Source organism: Hyla sarda, unplaced genomic scaffold, assembly GCF_029499605.1.
Source record: "Hyla sarda isolate aHylSar1 unplaced genomic scaffold, aHylSar1.hap1 scaffold_530, whole genome shotgun sequence".
Taxonomy (NCBI): domain Eukaryota; kingdom Metazoa; phylum Chordata; class Amphibia; order Anura; family Hylidae; genus Hyla; species Hyla sarda.
Genome location: NW_026610541.1, coordinates 60,001 through 81,107, shown reverse-complemented (window position 1 = coordinate 81,107; position 21,107 = coordinate 60,001). Strand labels below are relative to the sequence as shown.

General features: G+C 45.6%; 1 protein-coding gene across 1 annotated transcript in view; it reads right to left on the bottom strand.

The window, feature by feature from the left end:
* Positions 1-21,107, bottom strand: part of GSK3B (glycogen synthase kinase 3 beta) — a 65,469-nt gene that overhangs the window by 15,478 nt on the left and 28,884 nt on the right. The window contains exons 4-7 of the mRNA XM_056554019.1: positions 12,659-12,765; positions 7,107-7,204; positions 2,695-2,790; positions 483-669 (exon numbers count right to left, since the gene is read on the bottom strand). Of these exons, the coding sequence (XP_056409994.1) occupies positions 483-669; positions 2,695-2,790; positions 7,107-7,204; positions 12,659-12,765 (488 nt within the window). The remainder of the gene's footprint in view (positions 1-482; positions 670-2,694; positions 2,791-7,106; positions 7,205-12,658; positions 12,766-21,107) is intronic.

The following is a 21,107-nucleotide window of genomic DNA, read 5'->3' as shown; positions in this document are numbered from 1 at the left end:
AGTACAGGATAAGTAATGTAATGTATGTACACAGTGACCTCACCAGCAGAATAGTGAGTACAGCTCTGGAGTAGAATACAGGATATTACTCAGGATCAGTACAGGATAAGTAATGTAATGTATATACGGTGACCTCACCAGCAGAATAGTGAGTACAGCTCTGGAGTATAATACAGGATATAACTCAGGATCAGTACAGGATAAGTAATGTAATGTATATACGGTGACCTCACCAGCAGAATAGTGAGTACAGCTCTGGAGTATAATACAGGATATAACTCAGGATCAGTACAGGATAAGTAATGTATGTACACAGTGACCTCACCAGCAGAATAGTGAGTACAGCTCTGGAGTATAATACAGGATATAACTCAGGATCAGTAATGTATGTACACAATGACCCCCCAGCAGGGCGCTGTGTATATAGAGGGGTGCGCTCCTTGTATTAGGGGTCAGGTCTTCTGGTCACGTTTGGTATCTACCTTGAGTGGTAAAGTTAAACAGTGCAGGGAATTCACGGCCATTGGGGAGCTTGGGGTTGGGGTCTCGCAGCTCATCAAAGAAGGAGTGGGCGCAGGCATCCAGTGGGGTGAGGCGGGCGGTTGGCGTGTATTCCAGCAGCCGGCTACACAATGCAATGGCCTCCGGGGGAGTTCGAGCTCTGAAAACCTGCAAAAAGACATAACCCTTTAAAAATAAAAAGAAAAAAAAATAGATCTGACTGAGTGTGCGGTTCGTGAATCCTTGTCATGGAGCGGATGAGATGGGGGGACGGGGGTCAATGTGATGGATAATTCAATGAGATGGAAGGAGGGGGCAGGGTCATACGTACCCCAGATATAAAGCAGGGGGTCTCTGGATATTATGGCTCATGCAGCGGGTCCAGTCTAGGTGACCCCATATACAAGAACCGCTGATCTACAGCACCGACCACAATATAAGGTTCAGGACAGGTCCCTAATACAGAGGTCTGCAGATATATCAGGCCCTAAGAAGACCCCCAGAGATGTGCCAGCATCCAGACATTAGGAGGTCATAGGTCAGAGAGGTAGGTGGCATCTTATACATGTGGGGAGCGGTAGGTGGCGGCTCTAACATGGGAGGGTAGGGGGATGGCAGTGCATTCATGGGGGTAGGTAGGTAGCAGTGCGTACATGGAGAGGGGTAGGTAGATGTCAGTACACACCTGAAGAGGGTGTAGATAGGTGGCAGTGTGTACAAGGAGAGGGGGGGGGGGGATAGGTAGGTGGTAGAGCGTACATGGGGAGGGGGCAGATAGGTGGCAGTGCGTACATGGGGAGGGGGTAGATAGGTGGCGGTGCGTACAGGGGAGGGGGTAGATAGGTGGCAGAGTGTACATGGGGAGGGGGTAGATAGGTGGCAGTGCGTACATAGAGAGGTGGGTAGGTGGCAGTGCGTACATAGAGAGGGGGTAGATAGGTGGCAGTGCGTACATAGGGAGGGGGGTAGGTGGCAGTGCGTACATGGGGAGGGGGTAGATAGGTGGCAGAGCGTACATGGGGAGGGGGTAGATAGGTGGCAGTGCGTACAGGGGAGGGAGTAGATAGGTGGCAGAGCGTACATGGGGAGGGGGTAGATAGGTGGCAGTGCGTACATAGGGAGGGGGGTAGGTGGCAGTGCGTACATGGGGAGGGGGTAGATAGGTGGCAGTGCGTACAGGGGAGGGAGTAGATAGGTGGCAGAGCGTACATGGGGAGGGGGTAGATAGGTGGCAGTGCGTACATAGGGAGGGGGGTAGGTGGCAGTGCGTACATGGGGAGGGGGTAGATAGGTGGCAGTGTGTACATGGGGAGGGGGTAGATAGGTGGCAGTGCGCACATGGGGAGGGGGTAGATAGGTGGCAGTGTGTACATGGAGAGGGGGTAGATCGGTGGCAGAACGTACATGGGGAGGAGGTAGATAGGTGGCAGTGCGTACATGGGGAGGGGGTAGGTGGCAGTGCATACATGGGGAGGGGGTAGGATGGTAGCAGCATATACATGGGGATGGGGATAGGTAGGTGGCAGTGCGTACGTGAGGAGTGAGTAAGTAGGTGGCAGTGCGTACATGGGGAGGGGGTAGATAGGTGGCAGTGCGTACGTGGGGAGGGGGTAGATAGGTGGCAGAGCGTACATGGGGAGGGGGTAGATAGGTGGCAGTGCGTACATGGGGAGGGGGTAGACAGATGGCAGAGCATACATGGGGAGGGGGTAGATAGATGGCAGAGCGTACATGGGGAGGGGGTAGACAGATGGCAGAGCATACATGGGTAAGGGGTAGATAGGTGGCAGTGCGTACATGGGTAAGGGGTAGATAGGTGGCAGTGCGTACATGGGGAGGGGGTAGATAGGTGGCAGAACGTACATGGGCAAGGGGTAGATAGGTGGCAGAACGTACATGGGGAAGGGGTAGATAGGTGGCAGAGCCTACATGGGGAGGGAGGTAGATAGGTGGCAGTGCGTACATGTGGAGGGGGTAGATAGGTGGCAGTGCGTACACAGGCAGGCGGTAGATAGGTGGCAGTGCGTACACAGGCAGGCGGTAGATAGGTGACAGTGCGTACATGGGGAGGGGGTAGATAGGTGGCAGTGCTACATAGGGAGGGGGTAGGTAGGTTGCAGAGCGTACATGGGGAGGGGGTAGGATGGTGGCAGCGTATACATGGGCAGGTGGCATCTCGCCGGAGGGTCTTACCTTAGTCCAGGGGTGCGCCTTTATCTGAGGGAACTTGAACTCTGTGTAGTTGGGGTTCATCTCTCTGATCTGCTCCCGTGTCGGGGTGCCCAGGACCTGCAACAAAGCACAACGCGGTGACTATGAAGAGACCTGAAGGTGGGCACACCTGGGGTAACAGTGCCCCCGGTCATATAAAGGGGTGAACCAATAATCCCCTCGGCTACAGGTCACCCAGGAGAGGGGGCTATAATGAGATGGGCGTCTAAGGATAAGTGGGTCAGACAGTCTCCGGGGGGACACAGACTGAGGCTCAGACTCAATGGGGGGGAATGGATTGGAGACGACAGGTAAGTGTGTCTGCGCCAGTCACCGAGAACAAAGGAGAAGTCCCAGAATCCTGCACCCCCTGCCCAGACATCACACTATACTATCAGTCCCCAGAACACTAACCCTGTGGGGCCACCGAGAACAAAGGAGAAGTCCCAGAATTCCGCACCCCCTGCCCAGACATCACACTATACTATCAGTCACCAGAACACTAACCCTGTGGGGCCACCAAGAGCAAAGGAGAAGTCCCAGAATCCTGCACCCCCTGCCCAGACATCACACTATACTATCAGTCCCCAGAACACTAACCCTGTGGGGCCACCGAGAACAAAGGAGAAGTCCCAGAATCCTGCACCCCCTGCCCAGACATCACACTATACTATCAGTCACCAGAACACTAACCCTGTGGGGCCACCGAGAACAAAGGAGAAGTACCAGAATCCTGCACCCCCTGCCCAGACATCACACTATACTATCAGTCCCCAGAACACTAACCCTGTGGGGCCACCGAGAACAAAGGAGAAGTCCCAGAATCCTGCACCCCCTGCCCAGACATCACACTATACTATCAGTCCCCAGAACACTAACCCTGTGGGGCCACCGAGAACAAAGGAGAAGTCCCAGAATCCTGCACCCCCTGCCCAGACATCACACTATACTTTCAGTCACCAGAACACTAACCCTGTGGGGCCACCGAGAACAAAGGAGAAGTCCCAGAATCCTGCACCCCCTGCCCAGACATCACACTATACTATCAGTCCCCAGAACACTAACCCTGTGGGGCCACCGAGAACAAAGGAGAAGTCCCAGAATCCTGCACCCCCTGCCCAGACATCACACTATACTTTCAGTCACCAGAACACTAACCCTGTGGGGCCACCGAGAACAAAGGAGAAGTCCCAGAATCCTGCACCCCCTGCCCAGACATCACACTATACTATCAGTCACCAGAACACTAACCCTGTGGGGCCACCGAGAACAAAGGAGAAGTCCCAGAATCCTGCACCCCCTGCCCAGACATCACACTATACTATCAGTCCCCAGAACACTAACCCTGTGGGGCCACCGAGAACAAAGGAGAAGTCCCAGAATCCTGCACCCCCTGCCCAGACATCACACTATACTATCAGTCACCAGAACACTAACCCTGTGGGGCCACCGAGAACAAAGGAGAAGTCCCAGAATCCTGCACCCCCTGCCCAGACATCACACTATACTATCAGTCCCCAGAACACTAACCCTGTGGGGCCATCGAGAACAAAGGAGAAGTCCCAGAATCCTGCACCCCCTGCCCAGACATCACACTATACTATCAGTCCCCAGAACACTAACCCTGTGGGGCCACCGAGAACAAAGGAGAAGTCCCAGAATCCTGCACCCCCTGCCCAGACATCACACTATACTATCAGTCCCCAGAACACTAACCCTGTGGGGCCCCTTGAGTCTCCCGGCAGATGATAAGTGATGTAATGTCGGTAGAGAAGAACATTCTGGACCTATATGTAGCGGAACGATTCAGCGCCGGTTCTGATCCCCCCCGGTGGCTCCGACGGAAGACGCTCAAGTGTAAGATCTTCTCTAAATTCACTTCTGGATGGCGACACTGTAAGGAGCGAGGCCCGAATACACCCAGCACCGCCCCCGAGAGGAGACAATGCACCGCAGCCCCCCCGAGAGGAGACAATGCACCGCAGCCCCCCCCCCCGAGAGGAGACAATGCACCGCAGCCCCCCCGAGAGGAGACAATGCACCGCAGCCCCCCCGAGAGGAGACAATGCACCGCAGCCCCCCCCGAGAGGAGACAATGCACCGCAGCCCCCCCCCGAGAGGAGACAATGCACCGCAGCCCCCCCGAGAGGAGACAATGCACCGCAGCCCCCCCAGAGAGGAGACAATGCACCGCAGCCCCCCCAGAGAGGAGACAATGTACCGCAGCCCCCCCCCCCCCCCCCCCGAGAGGAGACAATGCACCGCAGCCCCCCCCCCCCCCGAGAGGAGACAATGCACAGCAGCCCCCTCCCACCAGAGAGGAGACAGTGCACCGCAGCACCCCCCCAGAGGAGACAATGCACCGCAGCCCCCCCCAGAGAGGAGACAATGCACCGCAGCCCCCCCCAGAGAGGAGACAATGCACCACAGGATACAGAGGAGGAGGTGAGGTCAAAGTATACAGAGGAGGAGGTGAGGTCACAGGATACAGAGGAGGTGAGGTCACAGGATACAGAGGAGGAGGTGAGGTCACAGTATACAGAGGAGGAGGGGAGGTCACAGGATACACAGAGGAGGAGGTGAGGTCACAAAACACAGGATACAGAGGAGGAGGTGAGGTCACAGTATATAGGATACAGGGGAGGAGGTGAGGTCACAGGATACAGAGGAGGAGGTGAGGTCACAGGATACAGAGGAGGAGGTGAGGTCACAGTATATAGGATACAGGGGAGGAGGTGAGGTCAAAGTATACAGAGGAGGAGGTGAGGTCACCGTATACAGGATACAGAGGAGGAGGTGAGGTCACAGTATACAGGATACAGAGGAGGTAAGGTCATAGTATACAGGATACAGAGGAGGAGGTAAGGTCACAGTATACAGAGGAGGAGGTGAGGTCACAGTATACAGAGGAGGAGGTGAGGTCACAGTATACAGGATAAAGAGAAGGAGGTGAGGTCACAGTATACAGTATACAGAGGAGGAGGTGAGGTCACAGTATACAGAGAAGGAGGTGAGGTCACAGGATACAGAGGAGGAGGTGAGGTCAAAGTATACAAAGAAGGAGGTGAGGTCACAGTATACAGAGGAGGAGGTGAGGTCACAGGATACAGAGAAGGAGGTGAGGTCACAGGATACAGAGGAGGAGGTGAGGTCAAAGTATACAAAGAAGGAGGTGAGGTCACAGTATACAGAGGAGGAGGTGAGTTCACAGTATACAGAGGAGGAGGTGAGGTCACAGGATACAGAGGAGGTGAGGTCACAGGATACAGAGGAGGAGGTGAGGTCACAGTATACAGAGGAGGAGGGGAGGTCCCAGGATACACAGAGGAGGAGGTGAGGTCGCAAGACACAGGATACAGAGGAGGAGGTGAGGTCACAGTATACAGGATAAAGAGGAGGAGGTGAGGTCACAGTATACAGTATACAGAGGAGGAGGTGAGGTCACAGTATACAGAGAAGGAGGTGAGGTCACAGGATACAGAGGAGGAGGTGAGGTCAAAGTATACAAAGAAGGAGGTGAGGTCACAGTATACAGAGGAGGAGGTGAGGTCACAGGATACAGAGGAGGAGGTGAGGTCACAGGATACAGAGGAGGAGGTGAGGTCACAGTATACAGAGGAGGAGGGGAGGTCACAGGATACAGAGGAGGAGATGAGGTCACAAGACACAGGATACAGAGGAGGAGGTGAGGTCACAGTATATAGGATACAGGGGAGGAGGTGAGGTCACAGGATACAGAGGAGGAGGGGAGGTCACAGGATACAGAGGAGGAGGTGAGGTCACAGTATATAGGATACAGGGGAGGAGGTGAGGTCAAAGTATACAGAGGAGGAGGTGAGGTCACTGTATACAGGATACAGAGGAGGAGGTGAGGTCACAGTATACAGAGGAGGAGGTGAGGTCACAGTATACAGAGGAGGAGGTGAGGTCACAGTATACAGAGGAGGGGGTGAGGTCACAGTATACAGGATACAGAGGAGGAGGTGAGGTCAAAGGATACAGAGGAGGAGGTGAGGTCACTGTATACAGAGGAGGAGGTGAGGTCACAGTATACAGGATATAGAAGAGGAGGTGAGGTCACTGTATACAGAGGAGGTGAGGTCACAGTATACAGGATACAGAGGAGGTGAGGTCACAGTATACAGGATACAGAGGAGGAGGTGAGGTCACTGTATACAGAGGAGGAGGTGAGGTCACAGTATACAGGATACAGAGGAGGAGGTGAGGTCACAGTATACAGGATACAGAAGAGGAGGTGAGGTCACAGTATACAGGATAGAGAAGAGGAGGTGAGGTCACAGTATACAGGATACAGAAGAGGAGGTGAGGTCACAGTATACAGGATACAGAAGAGGAGGTGAGGTCACAGTATACAGGGCAGGACACCATCTTACCTTGATGATCTCCACCAGCTGGTCGACACCGCTGTCCCCGGGGAAGATGGGCTGCCCGAGGAGGAGCTCTGCCAGCACACAACCCGCTGACCACACATCTGAGAGAGGAGAAGAGAGCGGTCAGATGCGACTATGGCGCCATCTCTGGTCGCAGCGCCTGGCGGCATCATTTACAAGAATCCCAGAACTTCATATAGAACATATCATAGGCCAGAGATCTCCAACCTCTACAACTCCCATTGTGCACTGAATGCAGTCTTGGTTTGATGGGAGTTGTAGTTCTCCCTGTACATCCTGTGGCACCCTACAGCACTGATCACCAGTAATAAGAGTGTATATATATATATATATATATATATGCACTTGTATTTTACCTCATTTTGTTCTGTGTTATTTGTGAATACACCCTCATACAACCTCCGCAGACTTGTCCATCAGCCGGCAGAATGTCTAGCGCAGCACATCGCCTCCTCCTGATCAATCTGCTGCAGCCTCTTCCACTCCTCCAGTTGACAGGCGAAAGTGATGAGAGAGGCCATGATTATCAGTATACAAGGTCAGCGGAAACCAGGACTGCGCCTACAGGAGGCTGATCATACAGTGCTGAGCCGCGTGTCCTGCTGACTGTACAGTGCTGAGCCGCGTGTCCTGCTGACTGTACAGTGCTGAGGTGTGTGTCCTGCTGACCGTACAATGCTGAGGTGCGTGTCCTGCTGACTGTACAGTGCTGAGCCGCGTGTCCTGCTGACCGTACAATGCTGAGGTGTGTGTCCTGCTGACTGTACAGTGCTGAGGTGTGTGTCCTGCTGACTGTACAGTGCTGAGGTGTGTGTCCTGCTGACTGTACAGTGCTGAGGTGTGTGTCCTGCTGACTGTACAGTGCTGAGCCGCGTGTCCTGCTGACTGTACAGTGCTGAGCCGCGTGTCCTGCTGACTGTACAGTGCTGAGGTGTGTGTCCTGCTGACCGTACAGTGCTGGGCCGTGTGTGTCCTGCTGACCGTACAGTGCTGAGCCGCGTGTCCTGCTGAATGTACAGTGCTGAGGTGTGTGTCCTGCTGACTGTACAATGCTGAGGTGTGTGTCCTGCTGACTGTACAGTGCTGGGCCGTGTGTGTCCTGCTGACCGTACAGTGCTGAGGTGTGTGTCCTGCTGACTGTACAGTGCTGAGGTGTGTGTCCTGCTGACTGTACAGTGCTGAGGTGTGTGTCCTGCTGACTGTACAGTGCTGAGCCGCGTGTCCTGCTGACTGTACAGTGCTGAGGTGTGTGTCCTGCTGACTGTACAGTGCTGAGCCGTGTGTCCTGCTGACTGTACAGTGCTGAGGTGTATGTCATGCTGACTGTACAGTGCTGAGGTGTGTGTCCTGCTGACCGTACAGTGCTGAGGTGTGTGTCCTGCTGATCGTACAGTGCTGAGCCGCGTGTCCTGCTGACTGTACAGTGCTGAGGTGTGTGTCCTGCTGACTGTACAGTGCTGAGCCGTGTGTCCTGCTGACCGTACAGTGCTGAGGTGTGTGTCCTGCTGACTGTACAGTGCTGAGCCGCGTGTCCTGCTGACTGTACAGTGCTGAGGTGTGTCCTGCTGACTGTACAGTGCTGAGGTGTGTCCTGCTGACTGTACAGTGCTGAGCCGTGTGTCCTGCTGACTGTACAGTGCTGAGGTGTGTGTCCTGCTGACTGTACAATGCTGAGGTGTGTGTCCTGTTGACTGTACAGTGCTGAGGTGTGTGTCCTGCTGACTGTACAGTGCTGAGCCGTGTGTCCTGCTGACCGTACAGTGCTGAGCCGCGTGTCCTGCTGACTGTACAGTGCTGAGCCGCGTGTCCTGCTGACTGTACAGTGCTGAGCCGTGTGTGTCCTGCTGAATGTACAGTGCTGAGGTGTGTGTCCTGCTGACTGTACAGTGCTGAGGTGCGTGTCCTGCTGACTGTACAGTGCTGAGGTGCGTGTCCTGCTGACTGTACAGTGCTGAGGTGTGTGTCCTGCTGACTGTACAGTGCTGAGTTGTGTGTCCTGCTGACTGTACAATGCTGAGTTGTGTGTCCTGCTGACTGTACAGTGCTGAGCCGCGTGTCCTGCTGACTGTACAGTGCTGAGGTGTGTCCTGCTGACTGTACAGTGCTGAGGTGTGTGTCCTGCTGACTGTACAGTGCTGAGGTGTGTGTCCTGCTGACTGTACAGTGCTGAGGTGTGTGTCCTGCTGACCGTACAGTGCTGAGGTGTGTGTCCTGCTGACCGTACAGTGCTGAGGTGTGTGTCCTGCTGACCGTACAGTGCTGAGGTGTGTGTCCTGCTGACTGTACAGTGCTGAGGTGTGTGTCCTGCTGACTGTACAGTGCTGAGGTGTGTGTCCTGTTGACTGTACAGTGCTGAGGTGTGTGTCCTGCTGACTGTACAGTGCTGAGGTGTGTGTCCTGCTGACTGTACAGTGCTGAGCCGTGTGTCCTGCTGACCATACAGTGCTGAGGTGTGTGTCCTGCTGACTGTACAGTGCTGAGCCGTGTGTCCTGCTGACTGTACAGTGCTGAGGTGTGTGTCCTGTTGACTGTACAGTGCTGAGGTGTGTGTCCTGCTGACTGTACAGTGCTGAGCCGCGTGTCCTGTTGACTGTACAGTGCTGAGGTGTGTGTCCTGCTGACTGTACAGTGCTGAGGTGTGTGTCCTGCTGACTGTACAGTGCTGAGGTGTGTGTCCTGCTGACTGTACAGTGCTGAGCCGTGTGTGTCCTGCTGATTGTACAGTGCTGAGCCGTGTGTGTCCTGCTGAATGTACAGTGCTGAGGTGTGTGTCCTGCTGAATGTACAGTACTGAGCCGTGTGTCCTGCTGACCGTACAGTGCTGAGGTGTGTGTCCTGCTGACTGTACAATGCTGAGGTGTGTGTCCTGCTGACTGTACAGTGCTGAGCCGTGTGTCCTGCTGACCGTACAGTGCTGAGCCGCGTGTCCTGCTGACTGTACAGTGCTGAGCCGCGTGTCCTGCTGACTGTACAGTGCTGAGCCGTGTGTGTCCTGCTGAATGTACAGTGCTGAGGTGTGTGTCCTGCTGAATGTACAGTACTGAGCCGTGTGTCCTGCTGACCGTACAGTGCTGAGGTGTGTGTCCTGCTGACTGTACAATGCTGAGGTGTGTGTCCTGCTGACTGTACAGTGCTGAGGTGTGTGTCCTGCTGACCGTACAGTGCTGAGCCGTGTGTCCTGCTGACCGTACAGTGCTGAGGTGTGTGTCCTGCTGACTGTACAGTGCTGAGGTGTGTGTCCTGCTGACTGTACAGTGCTGAGGTGTGTGTCCTGCTGACTGTACAGTGCTGAGGTGTGTGTCCTGTTGACTGTACAGTGCTGAGCCGTGTGTCCTGCTGACTGTACAGTGCTGAGGTGTGTGTCCTGTTGACTGTACAGTGCTGAGCCGTGTGTCCTGCTGACTGTACAGTGCTGAGGTGTGTGTCCTGCTGACTGTACAGTGCTGAGGTGTGTGTCCTGCTGACTGTACAGTGCTGAGGTGTGTGTCCTGCTGACTGTACAGTGCTGAGCCGCGTGTCCTGCTGACTGTACAGTGCTGAGCCGCGTGTCCTGCTGACTGTACAGTGCTGAGCCGTGTGTCCTGCTGACTGTACAGTGCTGAGCCGTGTGTCCTGCTGACTGTAGAGTGCTGAGCCGTGTGTGTCCTGCTGACTGTACAGTGCTGAGCCGTGTGTGTCCTGCTGACTGTACAGTGCTGAGCCGTGTGTGTCCTGCTGACTGTACAGTGCTGAGCCGTGTGTGTCCTGCTGACTGTACAGTGCTGAGGTGTGTGTCCTGCTGACTGTACAATGCTGAGGTGTGTGTCCTGCTGACTGTACAGTGCTGAGCCGTGTGTCCTGCTGACCGTACAGTGCTGAGGTGTGTGTCCTGCTGACTGTACAGTGCTGAGGTGTGTGTCCTGCTGACTGTACAGTGCTGAGGTGTGTGTCCTGCTGACTGTACAGTGCTGAGGTGTGTGTCCTGCTGACTGTACAGTGCTGAGGTGTGTGTCCTGCTGACTGTACAGTGCTGAGGTGTGTGTCCTGCTGACTGTACAGTGCTGAGCCGCGTGTCCTGCTGACTGTACAGTGCTGAGCCGTGTGTCCTGCTGACTGTACAGTGCTGAGGTGTATGTCATGCTGACTGTACAGTGCTGAGGTGTGTTTCCTGCTGACTGTACATTGCTGAGATGTGTGTCCTGCTGACTGTACAGTGCTGAGGTGTGTGTCCTGCTGACTGTACAGTGCTGAGCCGCGTGTCCTGCTGACTGTACAGTGCTGAGCCATGTGTCCTGCTGACTGTACAGTGCTGAGGTGTGTGTCCTGCTGACTGTACAGTGCTGAGGTGTGTGTCCTGCTGACTGTACAGTGCTGAGGTGTGTGTCCTGCTGACTGTACAGTGCTGAGCCGTGTGTCCTGCTGACTGTACAGTGCTGAGCCGTGTGTCCTGCTGACTGTACAGTGCTGAGGTGTATGTCATGCTGACTGTACAGTGCTGAGGTGTGTTTCCTGCTGACTGTACATTGCTGAGGTGTGTGTCCTGCTGACTGTACAGTGCTGAGGTGTGTGTCCTGCTGACTGTACAGTGCTGAGGTGTGTGTCCTGCTGAATGTACAGTGCTGAGGTGTGTGTCCTGCTGACTGTACAGTGCTGAGCCGTGTGTCCTGCTGACCGTACAGTGCTGAGGTGTGTGTCCTGCTGACTGTACAGTGCTGAGCCGTGTGTCCTGCTGACTGTACAGTGCTGAGGTGTATGTCATGCTGACTGTACAGTGCTGAGGTGTGTTTCCTGCTGACTGTACAGTGCTGAGGTGTGTGTCCTGCTGACTGTACAGTGCTGAGGTGTGTGTCCTGCTGACTGTACAGTGCTGAGGTGTGTGTCCTGCTGACTGTACAGTGCTGAGCCGTGTGTCCTGCTGACCGTACAGTGCTGAGGTGTGTGTCCTGCTGACTGTACAGTGCTGAGGTGTGTTTCCTGCTGAATGTACAGTGCTGAGGTGTGTGTCCTGCTGACTGTACAGTGCTGAGGTATGTGTCCTGCTGAATGTACAGTGCTGAGCCATGTGGTTCACAATCTTTAGTGCCTTTTTGGTCTGATTCCCTACCTTACTGACAGACAGGGCTCTGTGGGGTGGGGGGGGGGGGGGGCATATGCAGTGAAACAGGCCGATGCTGAACCTGGTGAACTCACTGTGGGTTCACCATATTTGCTGTAGCCAGTGAGCTTGACCATGTTTTTATATCAATCAGGCAGGGATTTGAGAAGAGTTAAAATCCAAAGGCCCTAAAGAATCAGGCCACGCCTCTTTGGCACTTAAATGTAACATAACAGAGTGGTGTTAACTGGATTAAAAGTCAGAAACAGCAAAATTAAAATATATTTCTTGGATCTTATCTATAAGACCTCAGTGACACTCAAGGTGGTTGGGATAGGATGTTGTAGGTGGCACATTAAGCTCCACCCTTTTAGGAAAGTCCCGCCCCTTAGTCACAATAAAGAATCACTATATCTGAATAAAAGAATAATAAAAGAAATCCCCCACAATGGCTTCTTACCTATGCTGGAGGTGTAGTCAGTGGCCCCAAAGATCAACTCCGGGGCCCTATAGTACCGAGAGCAGATGTAGGAGACATTGGGCTCCCCACGGACCAGCTGTTTAGCACTGCAAGAAGAAAGACAAAAAGCCTCAGCATCTACTGCATAAGCGTAACATATAAACTATATCATATACCGGACACATATTATATATCATACACCGGACACATATATATCATATACCGGACACATATTATATATCATATACTGGACACATATTATATATCATATACCGGACACATATTATATATCATATACCGGACACATATTATATATAATACACCGGACACATATATCATATACTGGACACATACAGTATATCATACACCGGACACATATTATAGATCATATACCGGACACATATTATATATCATATACCGGACACATATTATATATCATACACCGGACACATATTATATATCATACACCGGACACATATTATATATCATACACCGGACACATATTATATATCATACACCGGACACATATTATATATCATATACCGGACACATATATCATATACTGGACACATACAGTATATCATACACCGGACACATATTATATATCATATACCGGACACATATTATATATCATATACTGGTAACATACAGTATATCATATACCGGACACATATTATATATCATATACTGGTAACATACAGTATATCATACACCGGACACATATTATATATCATATACCGGACACATATTATATATCATATACCGGACACTTACAGTATATCATACACCGGACACATTATATATCATACACCAGACACATATTATATATCATATACCGGACACTTACAGTATATCATACACCGGACACATATTATATATCATACACCAGACACATATTATATATCATACACCGGACACATATTATATATCATACACCGGACACATATTATATATCATACACCGGACACATATTATATATCATATACCGGACACATATTATATATCATACACCGGACACATATTATATATCATATACTGGACACATATTATATATCATATACCGGACACATATTATATATCATATACCGGACACATATTATATATCATATACCGGACACATATTATATATCATATACCGGACACATATTATATATCATATACCGGACACATATCATATATCATATACCGGTAACATACAGTATATCATATACCGGACACATTGTATATCATATACCGGACACATATTATATATCATATACCGGTTACATACAGTATATCATACACCATACACATATTATATATCATATATCAGTAACATACAGTATATCATACACTGGACACATATTATATATCATATACCGGACACATTATATATCATATACCGGACACATATTATATATCATATACCGGTAACATACAGTATATCATACACCGGACACATATTATATATCATATACCGGACACATATTATATATCATATACCGGACACATACAGTATATCATACACCGGACACATATTATATATCATATACCGGACAAATATTATATATCATATACCGGACACATACAGTATATCATACACCGGACACATATTATATATCATATACCGGACACATATTATATATCATATACCGGACACATACAGTATATCATACACCGGACACATATTATATATGATATACCGGTAACATACAGTATATCATACACCGGACACATATTATATATCATACACCGGACACATATTATATATCATATACCGGACACATATTATATATCATATACCGGTAACATACAGTATATCATACACCGGACACTTATTATATATCATATATCAGTAACATACAGTATATCATACACCGGACACATATTATATATCATATACCGGACACATATTGTATATCATATACCGGACGCATATTATATATCATATACTGGACACATACAGTATATCATACAACGGACACATTATATATCATATACCGGACACATATTATATATCATACACCGGACACATTATATATCATATACCGGACACATATTATATATCATATACCGGTAACATACAGTAGATCAAACACCGGACACATATTATATATCATATACCGGACACATATTGTATATCATATACCGGACACATATTATATATCATATACTGGACACATACAGTATATCATACAACGGACACATTATATATCATATACCGAACACATATTATATATCATATACCAGACACATATTATATATCATATACCGGTAACATACAGTAGATCAAACACCGGACACATTATATATCATATACCGGACACATATTATATATCATATACTGGACACATACAGTATATCATACAACGGACACATTATATATCATATACCGGACACATATTATATATCATATACCGGTAACATACAGTATATCATACACCGGACTCATTATATATCATATACCGGACACATATTATATATCATATACCGGTAACATACAGTAGATCAAACACCGGACACATATTATATATCATATACCGGACACATATTATATATCATATACCGGACACTTACAGTATATCATACACCGGACACATATTATATATCATACACCAGACACATATTATATATCATATACCGGTAACATACAGTAGATCAAACACCGGACACATATTATATATCATATACCGGACACATATTATATATCATATACTGGACACACATTATATATATCATATACCGGACACATATTATATATATCATATACCGGACACATACAGTATCTCATACACCGGACACATATTATATATCATATACCGGAAACACATTATATATCATATACCGGACACATATTATATATCATATACCGGACACATACAGTATATCATACACCGGACACATACAGTATATCATACACCGGACACATATTATATATCATATACCGGACACATATTATATATTATTTATCAGTAACATGCAGTATATCATACACCGGACACATATTATATATCATATAACGGACACATACAGTATATCATACACGGGACATATTATATATCATACACCAGACACATATTATATATCATATACCGGACACATACAGTATATCATACACCGGACACATATTATATATCATATACCGGTAACATACAGTTTATCATACACTGGACACATATTATATATCATAAACCAGACACATTATATCATATACCAGTAACATACAGTTTATCATACACCAGACACATATTATATATCATACACTGGTAACATACAGTATATCATACACCAGACACTTATTATATATCATACACCGGTAACATACAGTATATCATACACCAGACACATATTATATCATATACCCGACACATTATATATCATATACTGGTAACATACAGTATATCATACACCAGACACTTATTATATATCATACACCGGTAACATACAGTATATCATACACCAGACACATATTATATCATATACCCGACACATTATATATCATATAGTGGTAACATACAGTATATCATACACCGGACACATTATATATCATATACTAGTAACATACAGTATATCATACACCAGACACACAATATATATCATATACCGGTAACATACAGTATATCATACACCGGACACATTATATATCATATACCGGACACATATTATATATCATATACCGGACACATATTATATATCATATACCGGTAACATACAGTATATCATACACCATACACATATTATATATCATATATAAGTAATATACAGTATATCATACACCGGACACATTATTTATCATATACCAGTAACATACAGTATATCATACAACGGACACATTATATATCATATACAGGACACATTATATATCATATACAGGACACATGATATATCATATACCGGACACATATTATACATCATATACCGGTAACATACAGTATTTCATATACCGGACACATATTATATATCATATACCGGTAACATACAGTATATCATACACCAAACACATATTATATATCATATACCGGACACATTCTATATCATATACCGGTAACATACAGTATATCATACACCGGACACATTATATATCATATACCGGACACATTCTATATCATATACCGGTAACATACAGTATATCATACACCGGACACATTATATATCACATACCGGTAACATACAGTATATCACACACCGGACACATTATATATCATATACCGATAACATACAGTATATCATATACCGGACACATATTATATATCATATACCAGTAACATACAGTATATCATACACCGAACACATATATATCATATACCGGTAACATACAGAATATCATACACCGGACACATTATATATCATATACCGGACACATTATATATCATACACCGGACACATTATATATCATACACCGGACACATATTATATATCATACACCGGACACATATTATATATCATATACCAGTAACATACAGAATATCATATACTGGACACGTATTATATATCATATACCGGTAACATACAGTATATCATACACCAGACACATTATATATCATATATCGGTAACATACAGTATATCATACACAAGACACATATTATATATCATACACAAGACACATATTATATATCATACACCGGACACATTATATATCATATACCGGTAACATACAGTATATCATACATCGGACACATTATATATCATACACCGGACACATTATATATCATACACCGGACACATTATATATCAGTAACTTACAGTATATCATACACCGGACACATATTATATATCATATACCGGTAACATACAGTATATCATACACCAGACACATATACTGTATATTACCGGTATATGATATATAATATGTGTCTGGTGTATGATATACTGTATGTTACCGGTATATGATATATAATATGTGTCCGGTGTATGATATACTGTATGTTACTGATATATAATGTGTCCGGTGTATGATATATAATGTGTCCGGTGTATGATATATAATGTGTCCGGTGTATGATATACTGTATGTTACTGATATATAATGTGTCCGGTGTATGATATATAATGTGTCCGGTGTATGATATATAATGTGTCCGGTGTATGATATACTGTATGTTACCGGTATATGATATATAATGTGTCCGGTGTATGATATACTGTATGTTACTGATATATAATGTGTCCTGTATATGATATATAATGTGTCCGGTGTATGATATATAATGTGTCCGGTGTATGATATACTGTATGTTACCGGTATATGATATATAATGTGTCCGGTGTATGATATACTGTATGTTACCAGTATATGATATATAATACGTGTCCGGTATATGATATACTGTATATTACCGGTATATGATATATAATATCATATACCGGACACGTATTATATATCATATACTGGTAACATACAGTATATCATACACCGGACACATATTATATATCATACACCGGTAACATACAGTATATCATACACCGGACACATATTATATATCATACACCAGACACATATTATATATCATATACCGGTAACATACAGAATATCATACACCGGATACATTATATATCATACACCGGTAACATATTATATATCATATACCGGAAATATTATATATTATATATCAGTAACATACAGTATTTCATACACCGGACACATATTATATATCATATACCGGTAACATACAGTATATCATACACCGGACACATAATAAAGTCATGGCCGTAAAAGTTTTTCTATAAGATGAAGTATTCCTCACAGGAAAGGATTGCAGTAACACAGGTTTATTCCCTTTGTATATATATATATATATATATAATATATATATATATATATATATATATAGATCTCCTCTCCTCTGTGTATATATATATATAGATCTCCTCTCCTCTGTGTATATATATATATATAGATCTCCTCTCCTCTGTATATATATATATATTGCAGTAACACAGGTTTTGCTATACACATGTTTATTCCCTTTGTGTATATTTATATATATATAGATCTCCTCTCCTCTGTATATATATATATATATATATATATATATATAGATCTCCTCTCCTCTGTATATATATATATATATATATATAGATCTCCTCTCCTCTGTATATATATATATAGATCTCCTCTCCTCTGTATATATATATAGATCTCCTCTCCTCTGTATATATATATATATATATATAGATCTCCTCTCCTCTGTGTATATATATATAGATCTCCTCTCCTCTGTATATATATATATAGATAGATCTCCTCTCCTCTGTATATATATATATTGCAATAACACAGGTTTTGCTATACACATGTTTATTCCCTTTGTATATATATATATATATAGATCTCCTCTCCTCTGTATATATATATATAGATCTCCTCTCCTCTGTATATATATATATATATATATATATAGATCTCCTCTCCTCTGTATATATATATATATAGATCTCCTCTCCTCTGTATATATATATATATATATATATATATATATATATATATCTCCTCTCCTCTGTATATATATATATATATATATATATATATATATATAGATCTCCTCTCCTCTGTATATATATATATATATATATATATATATAGATCTCCTCTCCTCTGTATATATATATATATAGATCTCCTCTCCTCTGTATATATATATATAGATCTCCTCTCCTCTGTATATATATATATATAGATCTCCTCTCCTCTGTATATATATATATATATATATATCTCCTCTCCTCTGTATATATATATATATATATATATATATAAAAAGCAAAATCATCGGTAGTTGCAGTATCTTGTAATGACCTTTTTTATTGGACTAACAAGATTTTGTAGAGACAAGCTTTCGGGATTCCTCCCTTTATCAAGTCATAAGCATTTCTGAGCTCACAAGGAGAAAACACAGGTTCTATCTCACAAAATATGCAGGGGTTAAAATAACATTAGTGGAGAATGGACATTAAGTTGGGCCATAAATTGTATAGCAATAGGACGATAGATACAGATAAGGATGAGGAGGAGGGGGGGGGGGCTGGAGAGCAGAGGTGAGAATAGTGGTTACGCTGGACAGACAATTATACTATAGAGCCATAGACTGAAGATAAGATTAGACAGGGGAGGGGGAGCAGGGGGGTGATGGAGTTAGAGCAGGGAGAGAGTAGAGAGTTTAGCAAAGGTTATAGGAAATTTTGATAATGGGATAAGAAGCTTAAATCCACATTAAGTCCTCTGTTCTTGGAGTCATAAAGAACTATCATTTTGGCTTCAAATGTCTTTCTTTCCTGGGTGTTCTTGAAGTTTCCTTTCAGGATCTTGATTTTGAGGTCCTGTAGGGAGTGACCTGTTTGGGTGAAATGGTGTCCAACTGGGGTGCAATAGTCCTTTTCTCTATGGTTGTTGATGGACGATCTGTGGAGGTTCATCCTTTTGTTGAGTGGCTGACTGGTCTCCCCAATGTAACATCCCAGGTCACACTTGGTGCATTGTATCATGTAGACTACATTCTCTGTGGTGCAGGAGTATATTGTATCATGTAGACTACATTCTCTGTGGTGCAGGAGTATATTGTATCATGTAGACTACATTCTCTGTGGTGCACGAGTATATTGTATCATGTAGACTACATTCTCTGTGGTGCAGGAGTATTGTCCCTTGATGCTGTATGTCTTGTTGTTGTGGGAGGCCTCAGAATTTGTGCAGATGTGTTGACAGAGTTTACAGCGCGGTTTGGCGCAGGGTTTGGTCCCATTGTCTGTATCTACGACTTAAAGAATTCTTTCATGACAAAGGGGACACAACCACTACCACCTTGGATTACAACATCAAGAAAAAGAATTCCCACTTCACCCCAGCACCAGGACGTAACAGCAAACTGGACAGCTACATTGCAAGCTTCAGACTAAGAACAGCATCCTTAGTCACTAAACACCACCATAAAACCTACTACAACCTCTCAGTATTGGAAAGAGAGGCCATCAAAAACTTAAGAAACAATCAAGCCATCACAATCAAACCAGCAGACAAGGGAGGAGCAGTAGTGATCATGAACACCCAGGACTACATCAAAGAGGGAAACCGACAATTGTCAGACACTACATACTACAAGAAACTGACAGAAGACCCCACCAAAGAATTCACCATGGAACTAAGAAAATTGATTCAATCCTTCCCAAAGGACTCACAAAAAGGATTAGAGACACTCATACCCACCGATCCCAAAACAGGGACATTCTACATGCTCCCAAAAATCCACAAATCTGGAAACCCTGGCAGACCAATAATAACAGGTATGGACACACTAACTGAACAGATATCTGGTTTGATAGAAAACACACTAAAACCCTTTGTTACACGCACCAGCAGCTTCATACAGGACACCACTGACTTTCTTAACAAACTGAGTCAGATTACGAACTTGCCTGCCAACTCCATATTGGTAACAATGGACGTAGAATCTCTGTATAGTAACATCCCACACA